Source organism: Muscardinus avellanarius, assembly GCF_963383645.1.
Source record: "Muscardinus avellanarius genome assembly, chromosome: 17".
NCBI lineage: Eukaryota > Metazoa > Chordata > Mammalia > Rodentia > Gliridae > Muscardinus > Muscardinus avellanarius.
In genome coordinates this window covers 33,889,855-33,908,055 of record NC_137803.1, presented here as the reverse complement: position 1 = coordinate 33,908,055, position 18,201 = coordinate 33,889,855, and the positions used below count along the sequence as shown (strand labels likewise).

Sequence of the window (18,201 nt, the reverse complement as noted above, 5' to 3'; positions counted from 1 at the left end):
GCCAAATGTCTCAAATTCTATGAACTTCAGTTTTCTCAACTTAGAAATGAAGTATTGAGACCCACTTCATTGGGTTTTTGTTAAGATTAAAAGAGAAAATCTCTGTGAAGTTTCTTACTCTGGTATGTGATAGATGATCAAATCAATGAGATATTTCCCCCTTTTTTCCCTAGATTAATTTTTATTCCAATGAAAGTTGATAGTGCAAAAAAGAACACGGGAAAGGCCAGATAAACAACATAGACAGGCCAGGGATGCAGAATTTGAGAATCCAAGTCATTTGGAGTGGTAAGAAAAGGATTCTACAATTTGATGCAAACTGAACTAAGAGAAAGGGCAGAAATATTTGCCTTTTAGCCCCGATCTCCTTGTGGAAAACGGGACAAACATTACTCTTAGGGGGAGTTGACCTCAGTTCAGACTGTGAGGGGAAGCTGAATTCACTTGTTTATCCTGGTTTATGGGCTAAAGACAATCATTAGCAAGAATGCAGTGACTGCTTGCTATATCTCTTAGCATAACGGGAAAAAGAAGAAAAGAAAGAAGAGAAAGCAAGAAAAACAAATACCAGGTAGAAAAGCAAGAAAAAATGGATACAGAGGAAAGAGGTTAAGAGAAAGTGGAGAAATAAGTAGGGGTAGGAGAGGAGGAGGAAGAGGGAGAGCGGATGGGGGAGAGCAGGGGAAAATGATTAGTGTCACAGACACCAAAACTGTACTTTGAAAGGGTAAATTTGAAATTGGCCCATTAAATTCAATAGCTTCATCATCATTGCCACCAGATTGAGCTGTTCTGAGAAACGTTTCGCTATGATATATGAGCTGGGTGAGGCTGATTAGCTAAGCCATGTTATGCAGTGCGTGAAAACTCAACAAAGGTTTACTCATTTAAAAGGAAAACATTGAGGTTTGGCCAAGGACTTTAAAAAATGAATATTCCATGTGGAAAAAAAGTTAAATATGGTAATGACAGAAGAAAATCTTGCTATAATTATTGTCCCATATGTTGCCACCTTCGAGGGAAAATATACAGCATGTAATGTGAGAATAATCTTCCGTATGAGTTTTCAGATCCATTTTTTAAAGTGAGCAATCTTAGATTCAGGGTAAAGGAGCATTATTAAATGATGTTTGTCAACAGCAAGCTTTGCCAGGGAACAGCCCCAGCTGTAGCATAAATATGGAGAAAAGCCAGGAAAAAATAGTAAGCTCTCTAGGATTCATGGCTGAGGGCTGGACAGCATTGTGGATTGCTCAGGCCAGAAGGAGAATTCAGAGATCATTAGTCTGTACCCCTTCTGTGAAGCTACTTCACTTCAAAATAATGTTCTACATGCAGGGTAGAGCTAGAGGTAAACCCACCAACATAAAAAGGGCTGGGGGACAGTGCATGGAATATAAATATTTCTCCCACTTAGAAAATTCCCAGCTGCATCTATCTCATCCATTTCTGCCTCCCCGGTAATAAGTATAGCATCAGAGTCATTAAAGATTTTTTATAAGAATGAATGAATCCCAGGTTGCCTGGGATTTCTCTTCACTTTTATGCTTTGAGCTTTTCTTGAAACTTGGGATTCAACCACTCTCTCTAGACTACAGTTTTAGACCTGAGGTTTCTCTGTGTTCTTAATAATATGGATTTTCAAAACATTTTCGTATAAAATAAGGATTTCTGTGTGCATGTGGTGTCCATATATACCAAAACTCACTAAAAACTTAAATGACAATATCCATTGTCATGATTTAGTTCTAGAATGCCCTTCAAAAAGCTCATATGTTGAAAGCTTGGTCTTCAATGTACCAAGGATCAGAGGACGGGCAGAGTTGGAGGAAGAGAGTCCCTGAGGGCATGACTTGGGGCTATGTCTGTCCCTGGCCCTGCCCCTCCTGTCTCTGTGTTTCTCCACTACCATCCACCCAGTATCTTTTCCCTTCCATACTAACACCATGATGTTTCTGCCTTGAATTCATTATGAGCTAAACCTCTGAAACCATAAGCCAAATAAAATTTTCCTCCTCTAAATTGTTCTTTTCATGTATTTTGGTTACAGCAATGAAAAAGCTAACCAAAACACCCTCTTACAATTTGCATACAAATTTCAAGTCAAAACACTGCAAGATTTACTAAACAATAATTATCTAGTCAGCACAAATTTCAAAGCCTTCTAAGTAATAATTTTTCTCTTTCATTAAACCTTCGATAATGGAAGTTTATGTGGATCTTGATTTGCTAAACTTCCACACCAGGTTTAATCATTAACACCTATAAAATACTTGGCTAACTAGTGATATATAATTATTTTAATATTTACAAAGATATGTTTTGATTTCTCATCAAGTATGGCAGACCCTAACAAATTAAACTATGTAATTTAAACCACATTAAATGCTTTGTGCATTTTTGACAAGCATTTTATATTGTTGTCTGTATATCATCAATACAAATATAATAAAACTGTAAAAATTAATCAGTCATTCAGATAAGCCAATGCCACTTTTTCCACACATCTGAATTAACACTGAAGGAGCAACAAGTCCACCTTCAAAGGGTCAAGGAAGGCTTCTCAGAGCTACTGAAACTTGAGAAATTCTGAAGAATAAGGAACTAGGTGTAGATGAGAAAGCAGTAGAGAGGGCAAGGGTGCGGCATTACAAAGGCTCAAAAAATGAACCTTACAGTTTTAATTAGGGCAAGACAAAGTAGTATGAAACAGAAGATTTGGACCTATCATGAAAGACCTAAAAACAAAAACAAAAAATAAATCAATTAACTCTAAAATTTAGAAAGATAGAGTTTAAAAAAAGAGAAAACCCATGTCTTTTCTTAAATTATAATTTGGAATGACAAGGTATATATGTTGATTAAATAAAATATAGTTTGACATGGACTTAAAATGTTAGGAAATCTCCAGGTGATATAGGACACTGCTATTATAACCCCTTCTTTTAACTTCACCTTACAAGGTTTTGATTCACGAAGCGTTTTTATTCCAATAAATAAATATTTTAAGAAATAATCAACAAATTTCAAATGAGAAAAGTTAAAACTATCCCCAGCAAAATTAAAGGAAAAAATTAATAATCCCATATGTTCATTAATTCCAAAATAGCACAAATTGACTCAAGAATATAAGACTTAGTAGAAACAATCATTACAAAGTAAAATTGGTACTTTCTAAAAGTATGTTGTAAAAAAATATATTATTGTTTAAAACTTGACAAGAGAATATAATTGTCTAGCCCAAGTTTTGATTTGGAGAGTTTGATTCATGTTATTTATGGTAGAAATAACTCTACTGAAGGAAAATTCAGACTGGTAGAAGCACTATTGTAATATTTTATATATAGGCAATTGTTGAAACAAAGCAGTGTTGCAAATATTACACATGATGAACTGTTCTTGAGCAAAATAATTTTAAGTATATAAGATAGAATTAGATAAAATTGAAAATAGTAAATGGTTAAATGGCCCTATATAGAAAATTTCAGAGCATTAGATTGGTTTGAGTTCACTCTCCAAACTGTTTTCTTGATGGAAACCTATTGATTAAAATCTGTTGGCATTTATATAATTCTGATTTATTAACCTGGAGTTCAAATATTATCACTATCTCAATTATGAGGTCAAAATAGCACTGGATTGTCTACAATGCTCTTCAAAGAACCAACACTAAAATTTCAAATTCCTACGAATAGGCTTCTAACAAAGTTTAGACCACTATGGAATAAATCCAATAATCATGTTAAGGAATGCCAGGTTCTTTGAAGTTTTATCAGTTTTTCTGGAACAGAAGGTCATATTAAAGGGCAGTAATCTCACTCTGTGGTGACCTCTATAATGTTTCCTATATTTGACTACAACATATTTTGTACCTGCTTGGTAGCAGATCCTGGACTAAATGCCGAGGGCACAGAACTAAGCCACAAAGAAGCGGCACTGCCCTTGGAATTTATCCAGAACCTGTTCCTCAGAGTACCTGAAAATTTCAAGATCCCTAGGGGTAGCCAAACTCAGAGCTGTCCTTATCCAAACCATGCTTTGTAAGTCCCAACTCCCACCAGCTCTTCTATGTGTGAGCTCCCTCTTACCAGCTGTTCCGTAAGTATAAAAAGTTTAAAAACCTGGGCGAATTAATATCAAGAGCAGTCTCAATTGAGTCATGTTTCTTAACAGGAATGTGAATCTTCACTAGACTAGATTGCTTTGAAGACAGAGAGATAGTTGAGGGAGGAAGAGAAAGAAAGAGAGAAAGAGAGGGAGGAAGAGAGAGAGTGAAAGAAAAACACTAGTGAGGAGGATCTCAGAGTGAACCCAGGACAGTCTTAGTCTTACTCAGAGCAAAGACTGATGTGGAAAAAACCTTGATTTTTATTTTCTGAATGCAAATATTTTGCAATAAGAAGGGTGGGTAATATAATTGATTAATTATATTAGTACTAATTAATACTCAATAATTAGCATGAAAATGTAACAAACACTTGTATTTTAGTTCAAACTTTCTTTTAACTGAATTATTGTGTGCTGTCTATGGATTAAAAACCTTCAATTATAACTACATTTGACCCAGAGACTTTACTGAATATAATTTAATCTTTAAAAAAATCAGGTAATACTTCACAGGCATGCTTTTAAACACCAGTACTTTATAGGTTACAATTGGTAAGTTTCTAAATTTTAAATAATAGGGAATGGAGTTTATCCTAGCATTTGCATTTATTGATGTCACTAACTCATCAAGTATTTATCAAGTGCCTGATATTCCCCAAGTCCAATTTTACCACTTAATTCTTATACAAACACATGCAGCCTATTTATATTTTTTCTCTATCTTTCATTAACAAAATGAGGAGTTTGGATGAAGAGTTCTGGACTGTGACCTCTGTGGCTTTTAAAGGCTAAGATCTGAGCCTGGGACTACAGTCATAGAACAATGGCTATATGGCGGCTTGGATTTGCCTCTCTTCTTTCCTGGGAGCTCATTTGGAGCCAGATGTCCACAGTTGGAGATATTTCCCTAGAAGCAGCATCCTATAACTACTTCTCCACAGCTTCTTCCACAAGTTGAGTTGACAGCAGTAGTATTGCCCTGGGGCAGAGACTTTCCCATGCTGAGGCAATAATTGGGGTGTCTCAGCCACCCGACTCGACTGGACACTACTCCTTACACATGCATATGTGCTGTTGGAATGGAGAAACTTCTGAACTCCATAATCCCTCCCTCTGTTAGAGAAATTGTTCATCAGTAATTCTGCCGACCTCCAAGAGGCCATTCCAGGGTGCCCTGCCTCTTTACCACATTCCAACAGGCTGGAGGTAGTTCTCTATTCTGCCAAGGCTGTGTTCATCTGGTCACACTGAGAAGTCTTGGCGGGTTAATTAGATACTTCAGGTGGGGTGGGGATACTGCTGTTTAAGATGAAGTGGATTTGTGGGTGAATTAGCCAGACCCCTCTGCTCAGGTTTAATATTGAGCTCAGAACTTAATAATGCATGGCTTGACACACCGGATACATGCAGGCCAGGATTCTGCCTCCAAGAGTGACCCAGCAGGGATTTGGAGGGGACAGTGTGACAGTTGCAGTGTATCAGCAGAGCTTCAAGACCAACATCCCTGTAATGTTAGCTTCCAGAGATGAAATTAATGGATTAACCCAAACTCTTTTAAATGTAATTATATTTCTGAATGATACTGTCTTTGAAATTTCAGCTTCACTACCTACTAGTAAGAAAAATTCAGACTAGCAACTTAGTTTTTGGCCCATCACCTGAAAATGAAGACAAATAATAATTGCCTCAAAGAGTTATAAAGATTAAATGCATTGGCATATGTAAAAGTTAAAAGGACAGTGTATTCATTAGTGGTTTCGTGTTGTTATTTTATTAATGTGAGGTTACAGTTTCTAAGTGCATGAGTAAGAAGAAGCAATGTGTGACACAATGGCTTAGAGTTAGGTGAACCTGACTTTGAGTTTCTTCTTCAGAACTTTCTAGCCATATGACTAAAGACACATTATTCAATGCCTCTGGACCTCAATTGTAGGATTAGAAATGGGTTTATTAATGGCTACTTGAGACAAGTGTTGAAGTGTATATGAACTATATAAATATACATATTAGAAAATTTCTAACTGTGGTTCCCACTCACCCTTCCACTTTCTCTCAGGAGAAGCAGGCTGAGATTCACCGAGGACTGAGTGTGGCTTATAGAGATGACACTACCTTTCCTAGGAAGTATCTTCCCTTAGAAGACCCTTTTAAGAATGGCATTCATAGTCATCTAAGTCAGGTTTCTGTTTTTGCAACTGAAAACAATTTTTAAGGCATCTCTCTTTTCTTAGGTATATTCTATCTGAAGGAAGCCACCAGTTCTGTGGAGTTGCCCAAACCATCCCACACAGAGAGACCAGATGGAGGACCCCACACAGAGAGGAGCTAAGGCCCCAGCCAGTAACTATAATCATCTTCCAAACTCATGAGTAACAAAGCTTCAAAGGATTTTGACTTCCAATGTTTAAGTCCTCCAGGCCCCATACTTTGAAAAGTAGTACATACCTTCCTCAATAAGACCTTTCCAAATAACTTATCTGTAGGATCTCTGAATGTGATAAATGCCTCTTATATGCCACTAAGTTCTAGGACAATTTACTATGTACCCAAATAATTGGAACAATATCTGAAAAATACAAAGTCTCTTGGAAATATATGTAATATAAATTAATTTTTAAAAATGAATCAAAACAAATAATAGATATAGATATATACAGGTATGTGCCTATCTTATGCTATAATCCAAGCATTTGTTCTCCCTCTGCCCAAATATACATTAAATCTAAGTCTTATCGGGAAGAACCCTCATGAATGAAATTAACATCCTTATGACATAAGCTCACGGGAGTTCATTCATTTATTCCACCATTTAAGGATACAGCCTGAAGGCATCATCTGTGCAAGAGTGGTCCCTGAGCATGCATCCAAACATCTGACATTTTGATCTTGGACTCCCCAACCTCTGGAATTGTGAGAAATAACTTTCTATTGCTCATAAGCTACTCATTTTATGGCATTTTAAAGCAGTTAGAATAAAATAAGATAGTGTATGTATGTACATATAATACATTGCAAAATGTTACCTCAAGTCATGGAAGAGAGAATGGAGCAAAAAGGTAAATAGGATTAAATTTTGTCTATACTTTTAGGTTGTTCTGTTTTGGGTTTTTTTTTTCATGTGTGTGTGCGTGTGTGTGTGTGCCCATATGTATTTCCATGTTTGTGCACACCACTGGTATTTTAAAGAGAGAAGAGGGTTGGGTGCATTAGCACATAACTAAAATCATAGCCTTTCAGGAAGTTGAAGCAGGAAGATCAAAAGTTTGAGGCCACCCTGGGTAACAGCTAGACACCATGTTTAAATAAATAAATAAATTTACACATACACATATATACACACATACTGGGGATATAGTTCAGTGAGAGTGCCCCTAGGTTCAATGCCAAGTACATAGAAAGAGAAAGAAACAATGTCTAGCTGTTACCCAGGGTGGCCTCGAACTTGTGATCCTCCTGCTTCAGCCCCCTGAGAAGCTATGATTTCAGGCATGTGCCAATGCACCCAACCCTCTTCTCCTTTAAAATTAAAAGAGAGGGAGGGAATGGGGAAGGAAGGAAGGAAGGAAGGAAGGAAGGAAGGAAGGAAGGAAGGAAAAAGTAAAGGAAGGAGAACAGAAAGACAATTTTATCCAAGGGCTAAGAATTCTAGCTGAATTCATGAATAAATAAAATATACATGGAATTTAGAAAGAAAGGAGAGCATGGCTGAACCTTAGGAAAGAATTGGGATCCTGACTCCCAAAGGTATAAGCTATATGAATTCATATAATTCATCAGTTCGTTTTAAGCCCCAATTTTCTTTTTTACTTTAAAATGGGTAGGAATTAGGGAAGAGCTAAATGAGTGATGTGTGCATGTATGCCTCTACCATCTTGTACTCTATTAAGATGTATGACTACAATGCAACAATTAAAAGGTCTTTTTTAAATGGGGATATTACTTCAAATTTTTAGAGCTGCAAGCAGGATACAAAAAGATAAAGAAGGGCAAGTTCGTAAGCCTAATGCCTAAAATATACTCTCTTTTCAATGGACAGGGAAGTTTTTGTGTTTGTCTGGTTTGGTTTTGCTTTCACTTGAAAGAAGTAAACAAAGAGCATTGAATTGAATGAGCAAAGGGAAAAAAGATACAATTTAGGTAACAGGAATAATATACAATTTCAGCTCAAGAAAAGATGAGGCTGACTTAAGGAACAGAAAGGAAGAAAAAAGTCTGAGCTGCTCTTACGCACATATGTGCATTTTATTGTAGCCGACTCTTTCTTCCTATGCTGCTCAGAGGTGCTTAGCCATGGAGCACACTTGTGTTATGTGATGTGTAATTTCTAGTGCTGCAAGGTTCTAAGCACATGACTTTTTTCATCAAAGAAAATAAATTTATTTTCCTTTTACATACAAATCACTGCCTATAGCATCCCTTGATTTCTGACCATCTACGTGTTCTCAAAGAGACATAGTCTGAGGGGAGAGAATGCACTTGAAAACCCATTAGAAACACGTGCCAAGCATCCTTTGAAAGCTCAGCTCTTCCATCCCCTGTTCTGCCCTGAGTGTAAGACCTTATTCCAAAAGGTTGAATAAAAAAGGAAGATAGACTAATGATTAAAAAAATCAAATACAGCCTTGCCCCAATAGCCCACCCATCATACTTTCAAATAAGCTGATCACTTACAGTAGAGGTTATTTAGAACAAAGTGGAACTCCAGAGTCCATTTATTTGAATGTATTTCCATTTCAATCACTCTGTTTCAGAAGTTGCCTTTCCTTTCCGTCACATAAGGTGAACAGATGTGATATGATTTTAAGGACTTACTTCACAAACTCCTTCTCTGGAAAAAAAAAAAAAGAGCTGCTGGATATACTTTTCTTTTTTTATTTCTTACCACTTTTTTGATTCAGAAATTAGCTCTTTTCTGATCTACACTTGTGAGGGCATCACATTTGTTACTTTTCATTATCCTTTGTAATAGGTTCTTAAGTGAGCAACTTTTCCTCTACTCGGTACATAAATTAAAGCTCTCTGTTCAAGTGAGGAAACAAAGATCAAGAAGACTTTCTAGAATTTTTATTCCTTTCAGAATAATCATCAGTATACAAAAGTATACAAAGGAATCCTTCTAACATGGGCGGAACATCAATTGAAGTTCCTTTTCCAGAATCTGGAAAAAGATGCAGTTTCTTATGCAATTGGTATTCTTGTGACAAATAGCACCTTACTTCAAATGCTTGGCCAAGATAAGGGTTAGTTTCTGCACTAAAACTAGATTCGGACAGGGATATTATACTTGGTGAACATTTTAGCCATTCATTCACTATAACTAGTATGTTATTGAAAACAGCAATACTGAAAGCAATATATAAAAAAAAGTACCCTAAGTTTTCATGTTTTTTTTTTTTTACCAGTAAGAAAAAGCAATAGCATTTTCAACTAATAGAGCATTTTAAACACTAGTTATACACTATTAACACCTTAGGTACTCCAAGAGAAGACAAAGTCTTACCCTCTCTAAAAGGAAGATAAAACACAGATTCACTCAAAAATTAAAAGACTTTTCAAATAAGTAATAATAAGCAGGTATAGTGATCCATGCCTGTAATCTGAGCATTGAAACAGGAGGAGAGTAGGTTCAAGGCCAGCCTCAGTAGCTTAGTAAGACACTTAGCAGCTTAATGAGATCATGTTTTATTTTTAGTTTTTGTGGTACTGGGGTAGAACCCACGGGGCCTTCTACCTCCGGGCTATATCCCCAGACCTAGTTTTATATTTTATTTGGAAACAGGGTCTCCCTAAGTTGCTGAGAACCTCACTAAGCTGCTGTGGTTGGCTTCAAACCTGCTTGATCCTCCTGTCTCAGCCTCCCAAGTATTGGGATTACAAGTGTACATTACCACACACAGCTCAAGGCAATGTTTTAAAATAAGAAAAAGTGCTGGAGGTATAACTCAAAAGTAAAATGGTCCTGAGTTCAATCCCTAAAACTACTATTACTACTACTACTACTACTACTACTACTAATAATAATAATAATAATAATAACAATAATAATAATTCACTACTATTACTGCTAATTCTTCTTCTTCTTCTTCTTCTTCTTCTTCTTCTTCTTCTTCTTCTTCTTCTTCTTCTCCTTCTCATTCTCCTTCTTCTCCTCCTCCTCCTCCACCTCTTTATCCTCCTCTTCTTCCTCCTCCTCCTCCTCCTCATTATTATTATTATTATTATTATTATTATCATTATAAAAGGTGTACATTATAAACAGTACATATGAATACACTACACCTTCTACTCAACTTTGCTTTCACTCAAAATTACTCTTAAAAATAAGGCTTACTAAGCTGGGCGTGGTGGCACATGCTTGTAATCACAGCGCTTGGGAGGCTGAGACAGGAGGATCGCGCAGGTTCAAAGCCAGCCTCAGCTACTGAGTGAGGTTCTCAGCAACTTAGTGAGACTCTGTTTCCAAATGAAGTATAAAAATAGGTCTGGAAGTATAGCCCAGAGGTAGAAAGCCTCTGGGTTCCACTCCCAGTACCACAAAACAACAAACAAACAAAAAATAAGGCTTACCAAAAAGAAAAAAGTTTACCATTCTAGATAAACTTACTTTTATTCTAAAAAGTAGGCTTGGTGACAAAAGGCTTTGTAGAAAAGAAGGACCTTGATTTGAGATTTCAGAGAGGGTAGAATGGAAATACATTTAGTGAAAGCAGAGGACTACAATGCACAAAGGCCAGGAGTCCCAAATATTTGAAAATCATATAAATTCTCCTTATTCCACTGAAAGAAGGATATTAGAAAGCACTTAGACTGGAATGTGGTGGTCCATGCTTCCTAATCTGAGTTCTTGGGAGGCTTAGACAGGAGGCTCGAAGGTTCACAGCTAACTTCAGCTACATAGTGAGGCTCTCCACAACTTAGTGAGATCTTGTTTTAAAATAAATAAATAAAAGAGCTTTGGAAGTGTACCTCAGAGGTTGAATGCCCCTGAGTGCAATCCCCACTATGGCAAAAGGAAAGAAAAAGAAAGAAAGAAAGAAAGAAAGAAAGAAAGAAAGAAAGAAAGAAAGAAAGAAAGAAAGAAAGAAAAAGAAAGACGGATGGACTTGGAATTAAATGTGAACAGGAGAATAACCGAGGCCCTTTGTTTTAAACTCTAATGCCAAATACCGTGTTAATTAACACCATAACATGCCTGCTTGGGTCAAAATGAAAAGCTAACTAATAATGAGGTTGAAGGCCCTAGAATCAAGATAGGTGATTTCAGAAAATTTGGTAGTGGCCTTTTGCAATTTTAACCTTTAACACTAGGTGCCCTGGGAAGCCTGAGGAATCCCTAGGATGATGGATTCAAAGATACTCAGTAATCAAACTTCAGTCCACAGGAGTAAGAAAACAAGAGAGTTTTTCAGGAGAAAAAAAAAGTCTTGAATTCTTCCTGCAGAAGTTTTTCTTGGAGGGAGGAGTTTAAAAGAAGAAGTATCAGGGAAAAAAAAAATAAGCAAAAAGAACACACACCTCCTGCAATGGCAATTTGAAGGGTAGGAGGGAAATTTGTGCATTTAATTATGATAACACCAGTTTGTCAGGAAAGCTAATCTCAACGGGAAAGTCTGTAATCACTACCGCTGTCACTCCAGAAAAGTGCCTCCTCATAACTGCCTGTTTGACAGATTCTTGAGGACAAAACAGAGCCTGAGGAAAGGAGCTTGTCAATCCTGCTGCACACATCAGAGAACCCTTTGCATAGGTGAGCGCCAGCATTCATTTGTTTGTGCCTGTGTGTGTGTGTGTGTGTGTGTGTGTGTGTGTGTGTGTGTTATGCAGTGCATCTGCGGTGTGTATATCAATTCCAACTATTGCTTCCTGCCCTTTGTCCTTGCAGATTCTTCCCTCTCATTTTCTAAACCTAATAATCAAGGCCCCCTTTGCTCCGTTGCACTTTTTCCTTCCAGTGCCTTCTGTTCCCTTTTTCCCCCAGAAGGGCGTAGTCATCTTCACGGTCTGCTTCCAAGGGGACTATGTTCTCTAAAAACATTCTCAAGCCAGTTTCTTTTCAGCATAATCTTTCACTGCTGCCATCCTCTAACCTTAGAAGATTCTAAATGAATTTTATAATTTGAGAGGTCGTTGGAGAACACCTGTCTGACACAGATACCCATATCCAGGACCAGTGCTGGTTAAGATGTCAGACATTAATTGGTCTCTTCTTTTTTTTTTTTTTTCACAAAATCATTTATCATTTATCATTTCTTCTTACGTAGATTATTTCATTTGATCCTCACAACAGCCCTGTGAGGTAGTCGGGTTACGTATTACTGCTATGCCTATTTCACAGATGAAGAAACAGAGGTGGCTCAGTGAGATGAGTGACTTGCAGTCACATGGCATGTTAGTGGCTTCACAGGTTCTGTACTTGCTCTCAAGTCAAGCTGCTTGAATTAGGAAGCACCGAAGAGATGGAGAAGTTGTACAGAGAGAAATATAGAGCAGAAGTGACTTAAGAAATTTCTTCCTCAAATCATTCTGCTGTAGACAAGCTTCTGCTGCCTGGTCCAAATCGAGTTCTCTTTGGGATCTTCCAGAGTCCCATTGGCCTGGTGGCCTGGGACACCTGTCAGTGAGATTCCTGGGCCCTGCTGTAGAGATGGAAAGGCCTTTATTGCTAAAGGACCTGGCCTTGTCCCCAGCCCAGTGTACATACTCCTTGCTCAAGGGAGTTGCGCGGTGCCGTGCAGGGTCCAGCTCTCCCTGGCTATGCCTGGGCTCTCTCCAGTAGGAACCTCTGGGCCTCCCAAGGCCAACTCACTCCAGGGATGAATCATACTGTGCAGTTTGGAGGTCACGAGGCTCATCACACCCCAGTGAGCAGTGGATTGGGACTTCTTGCCCTGGATTGCACCCCATGGAGGCCAGACACAGCATTCCAGGGAAGGTGGCCTTGTGAAGAGAGGTGTCTCAACGACAGCTCAGGGCATGCTGAGGCTCTGTGCTGCATGTTGCCCTTCCAGACCCTGGCCCCTTCCTCTGGAGCTCCCGGACTCCCAACCAAAAACAGTCAAAATGCGAGCAGAGCCTTGTCTGGTGGGGAAGGTGGGATCTCGTGGGACCCCAGCCCAGGCAAAGCCAGAACTGAAAGGGATGTGAGGGCGCTAACTTTGGGTCTAAAGACAGACCCAAAAGGGGAATCTGAATTGTGGGTAATATTTTCAGGGTAAGTGTCTGGTTTCTCAAGGTGACTATTTTGAAAGCAAAGATACACATATGGGCGAGAAGAAAGATCTGAAACCAAAATCTAGCACATGGAAATGCAGGATGTATTTTGGCTCATTACAGGAAGAACTTTCTACTACTATTGCTCTATAGTATAGTTTGAAGTCTGGGATTGTAATGCCTCCTGCGTGTTTCTTGTTATTGAGAATTGCTTTGGCTATTCTAGGTCTTTTCCTTCTCCATATGAAGTTCATGATTGATTTTTCTAGGTCTCTGAAGAATGTCACTGGTATTTTCATGGGAATTGCATTGAACCTATAGATCAGTTTTGGCAGAATGGCCATTTTGATGATATTTATTCTGCCTATCCATGAGCACGGGAGATCTTTCCATCTTCCAAGGTCTTCTTCACTTTCTTTCTTTAATGTTTTATAGTTTTTGTTGTAGAGGTCTTTTACATCTTGGGTTAGGTTTATTCCTAGGTATTTTATTGGTTTTGAGGTTATAGTGAATGGAATTGTTGTTTTTGTTTCTTTCATTGTGGATTTGTTGTTGGCATAAAGAAAGGCCACTGATTTCTTTAGGTTTATTTTGTAACCTGCGACTTTGCTGAATTTGTCAATCAGCTCCAGAAGTCTTTTGGTTGAGTTCTTTGGGTCTTCCAGATAAAGGATCATGTCATCTGCGTATAAGGATAATTTTACTTCCTCTCTTCCTATGTGGATTCCTTTGATTTCCTTCTCTTGTCTGATTGCTGCAGCAAGAGTCTCAAGGACTATATTGAAAAGGAGTGGTGATAGTGGGCATCCTTGTCTTGTTCCTGACTGTAGCGGAAATTCTTGCAGTTTTTCCCCATTCAATATAATGCTGGCTTTGGGTTTGCAGTATATTGCCTCGATGATGTTGAAGTACTTTCCTTCTATGCCAATTTTTTGCAGTGTTTTTAACATAAATGGGTATTGGATTTTGTCGAATGCTTTTTCAGCATCTATTGCTATGATGATGTGGTTTTTGTTCTTGGTTCTATTTATTTGGTGAATAACATGTATTGATTTGCGTATGTTGAACCAGCCTTGTTTTTCTGGGATGAAACCGACTTGGTCATGATGTATTATTCTCTTGATATAGTTTTGAATGCGTATAGCTAGTATTTTGTTTAGAATTTTTGCATCTATGTTCATTAAGGATATTGGTCTGTAGTTTTCCTTTCTTGAGGTATCTTTATTTGGTTTGGGGATTAATGTGATACTGGCCTCATAGAAGGAATTTGGAAGAGTTCCATCTCTTTCAATTTCCCGGAACATGTTATGAAGTATTGGTATTAGTTGTTCACTGAAGGTTTTGTAGAATTCAGCTGGGAACCCATCTGGGCCTGGGCTTTTCTTTGGTGGAAGAATTTTTATTGCCATTTCTATTTCTTTGGTTGTTATTGATTGGTTTAGGCTTGCTATGTCCTCTTGGCTGAGTGTAGGAAGGTTAACTGTGCTTAGAAATCTATTAATTTTATCCAGGTTTTCAAGTCTATTGGAGTATAAATTTTTAAAGTAGTTTCTGATAATATTTTGAATTTCTTCACTATCTGTGGTGATATCTCCTTTTTTATTTCTAATTTTGATAATTTGAATTGATTCTCTTTTTCTTTTGGTTAGGTTGGCCAGGGGTTTATCAATTCTATTAACCTTTTCAAAGAACCAACTTTTTGTTTTATTGATTCTTTGAATTGTTTTTTTGTTCTCTATTTCATTTATTTCTGCTCTAATTTTGATGATTTCTTGTCTTCTGCTGGCTTTGGGAATAGACTGTTGCAGAATTTCTAGATCCTTGAGTTGTGTCATTAGGTTCTTTACTTGGTGGTTCTCCATCCTTTTTATGTGGGCACTCAATTCAATAAACTTTCCTCTTAGTACTGCCTTCATGGTGTCCCATAGGTTTTGGTAGGTTGTGTCTCTGTTTTCGTTTGTTTCCATAAATTTCTTTATTTCTTCCCTAGTTTCTGCTCTTACCCATTTGTCATTCAATAGTGTATCATTCATTCTCCATGAATTTGAATACTTTCTTTTAAGTTTCCTGTTGTTGATTTCTACTTTTATTCCGTTGTGGTCTGAAAAGATGCATGGAATTATATTACATTTTTTGAATTTGCTGGTATTTTCTTTGTGTCCCAGGATGTGATCTATTTTGGAGAAGGTTCCATGGGCTGCTGAGAGGAAAGTGTATTCTGTAGTTCCTGGTTGAAATACTCTGAAAACGTCTTTCTAATGGCCAGCACCGTCCAACCTGGGCAGGTACTGCCATGGGGACAGCATGCTTTCTGTCACCAGAGGTATGTAAGCTGGTGTGGGCGATTCCTGGGAGGTACTCAGGGAACCGTTCATCTCCAGTGTGCTGGGTGCCCTGGGGGTGGGGCGGACAACCATTGGATATTTTCCAACCCTGAGTCTATAATATATTTCTTTCAATTTACCTGTTTCAGTGATAGCTCAATTTTGGGGTGAGGTTTTCAAAGGTCAAGCAATAGGTAGATGAAATGCCTTCCATGACACTGGCTCCTGGTACTTCCACATCTTTGCAAGGCTGGGAGCCCTGTTCTGTTTCATTTTTCTTTTTTCTTTTTTTGTGGTACTGGGGATAGAACCCAGGGGCATTCTACCTCCGAGCTATACTCCTCAGCCCAATTTTTTATTCTTTATTTTGAAACAGGGTCTCGCTGAGTTGCAAAGGGGCTCACTAAGTAGCTGAGGCTGGCTGCGAACTGCGATCCTTCTGTCTCAGCCTCCCAAATGCTAGGATTATAAGCGTGTGCCACCATGTCCGGCTATTTTTGAAGGCAGAAACCCCTTGTTTCAGCCCCATAGGAAGGACATCCCACCTTCTCAGCCCCTCTTGGACACTTACTCCTCTCGGCTATACCTCTGCTCAGCTCTCTCCCTGAGGAGGAGCCATTAAAGGGCACTGGGGACAAGCTGCATTCCAAGCGAACCAAACAGAGTTGCCCAGGGCAATCAAGTTACAGCCCCTGGACACATCCAAGTCAGGGAAGAGCCTGTGCAATGGGACCTCTGGGTGTATCCTGTTGTGGGAAACCGCAGGGAGCCTCTTGTTCTCACTACCTCCCCCTGCTAATCGTTTTGTCCTTCAGATGGGCCCATGAGGCACTGGCTTGTGGCACACAGCAGTGCCCATGAGAAAACTGCTGCTCCTCTGTCCTGGCCAAAAGGTCCTCCTGTGGACTCCTCTTGCACCCACCAGCCAGATCTTGTCAAAATAAACTGCCCATCTCCAGATCCAAATGGCAAGAAAAAGATGGTTTTGTTCAGAAGACATGTGGACTCCAGAAGGTGGACTTTATCAAGAGGAATCAAGCCCTGCTATGCAATTAATACAGATTAGTCCAGTACCCCGCCCCATGCTACTGGCCATACACTCTCATGGTCTTAGCTGATACGGAGCTTCTTGGGAACCCCCTCTCCAAGTGTGGCTGGGCTCTTTTTACCTGTACCGTATTAATCGAATATTCTTATTATTCATAAAATCCAGGGCGTGTGGGTGAGAAGAATCGATGCAAAAGCCATCACTCAGTGCGATTTTCAGCACCTCTTCCACGAATACCTGGAAGCTGTTGATCTGCTTGTTGGCGGGCACCACCCAGAGCCTCCTGAGGTTCTGCTTGGTGAACTCCTCCTCGGGGAGGCCCTCCACATTGGCCACCCAGTCCAGGGTCAGGTGGTTGGGGTCCTGCAAGTGGCTGGTGATGGAGGTCAGGTTGGAGCAGTAGAAGAGCTTGGAGCCGAGGAGTTTGAGGAAGAGGCAGGACGTGCTGAAGATGTTGACGTTGGAGACCTCCATGTTGGAGGACGACAGGCTGTAGATCTGGGGGGCCTCACGCACCGTGAAGTGGACCGTCTGCACGCGCTGCTTCAGCGTGATGTTGAGCATGGCGTTCTTCTCCGCCTTGGAGAGCTCCACCTCCTTCTCCTGCGGGGCCTCAATCAGGGGCTGCACCTGGTAGAAGTCGGCCTCCCTGCGGAGCAGGCCCATCTCCCGGAAGTCCTCGGGCAGGTCCAGGTGGGAGGTCCGCAGGAAGTAGAGGATGTAGCGGAACACTTTGCCGTCACGGTCAATGAAGCAGTTGCCCTGGCTGTCCCTCTTGGTGGGCATCTTCCCACTGAACATGGCACCCAGCATGGAGTCGGGGAAGCTGGTCAGCGTGGCCAGTGAGGTTGTGTACAGCTTACCCCCCAACGTTCAGCGTGATGGGGTCGGATATGGCAGGAGACTGGGGTGCTGGGAGACAGTCCTCCTGCCCTCGCTCTGCAGCCTCCCCTCCGCGGGCGGCCAGCGCAGCTTTTTCAATTGGTCTCTCCTGATGCTTGTCACTTCTTCCTTCCTCACCAGCAGAGCCACACGGCAAGACATACGCAAGACATTCACCTCCACTGGCTTCCAGTCCACTCATCTGAATCATTGGCCTTTGCTTGTTTCCTACTCATTTCAATCACAACACAGTTTTAAAACTCATTCTACTGACTGAGCATTTAAATTGGAAACGTTTATATGAATGCCCAAGCTAAGGTGTCAATACAGGGTGGTAGTGTTGGGAAGTGAACAGTGGGCAAATATAGAAAGACCTGGAGTGCCAAAAGATGTGGGAAATGGTTCTATGTCAGCCAAAAGCTGACATATATGAAAGTCAGAACAATGAGAGGAGATTGAGGGGACATAAATGTATTCCCTGCTGACTGGGAAGAGTTAGTGAGGTTTGATTAGATCTCAGAATAGCTTCTAGAGGGAAACAGGAAGACTTGCAGTAGTGGAAAATTAAAATCAAACCCAGAAAAGTGCCCAAGGTAAACTAGAAATAACACCATAAGTGAAGGCCCTATT

General features: G+C 39.7%; 1 protein-coding gene across 1 annotated transcript; it reads right to left on the bottom strand.

The window, feature by feature from the left end:
• Positions 1-16,806: 16,806 nt before the first annotated feature.
• On the bottom strand, positions 16,807-17,782 carry LOC308276104 (BTB/POZ domain-containing protein KCTD21-like; the record flags this gene model as incomplete). Its single annotated transcript, XM_080714698.1, is given in 2 exon segments — positions 16,807-17,556; positions 17,558-17,782. Coding segments are annotated over 2 exon segments (975 nt in total).
• Between the last annotated feature and the right edge of the window lie 419 nt (positions 17,783-18,201).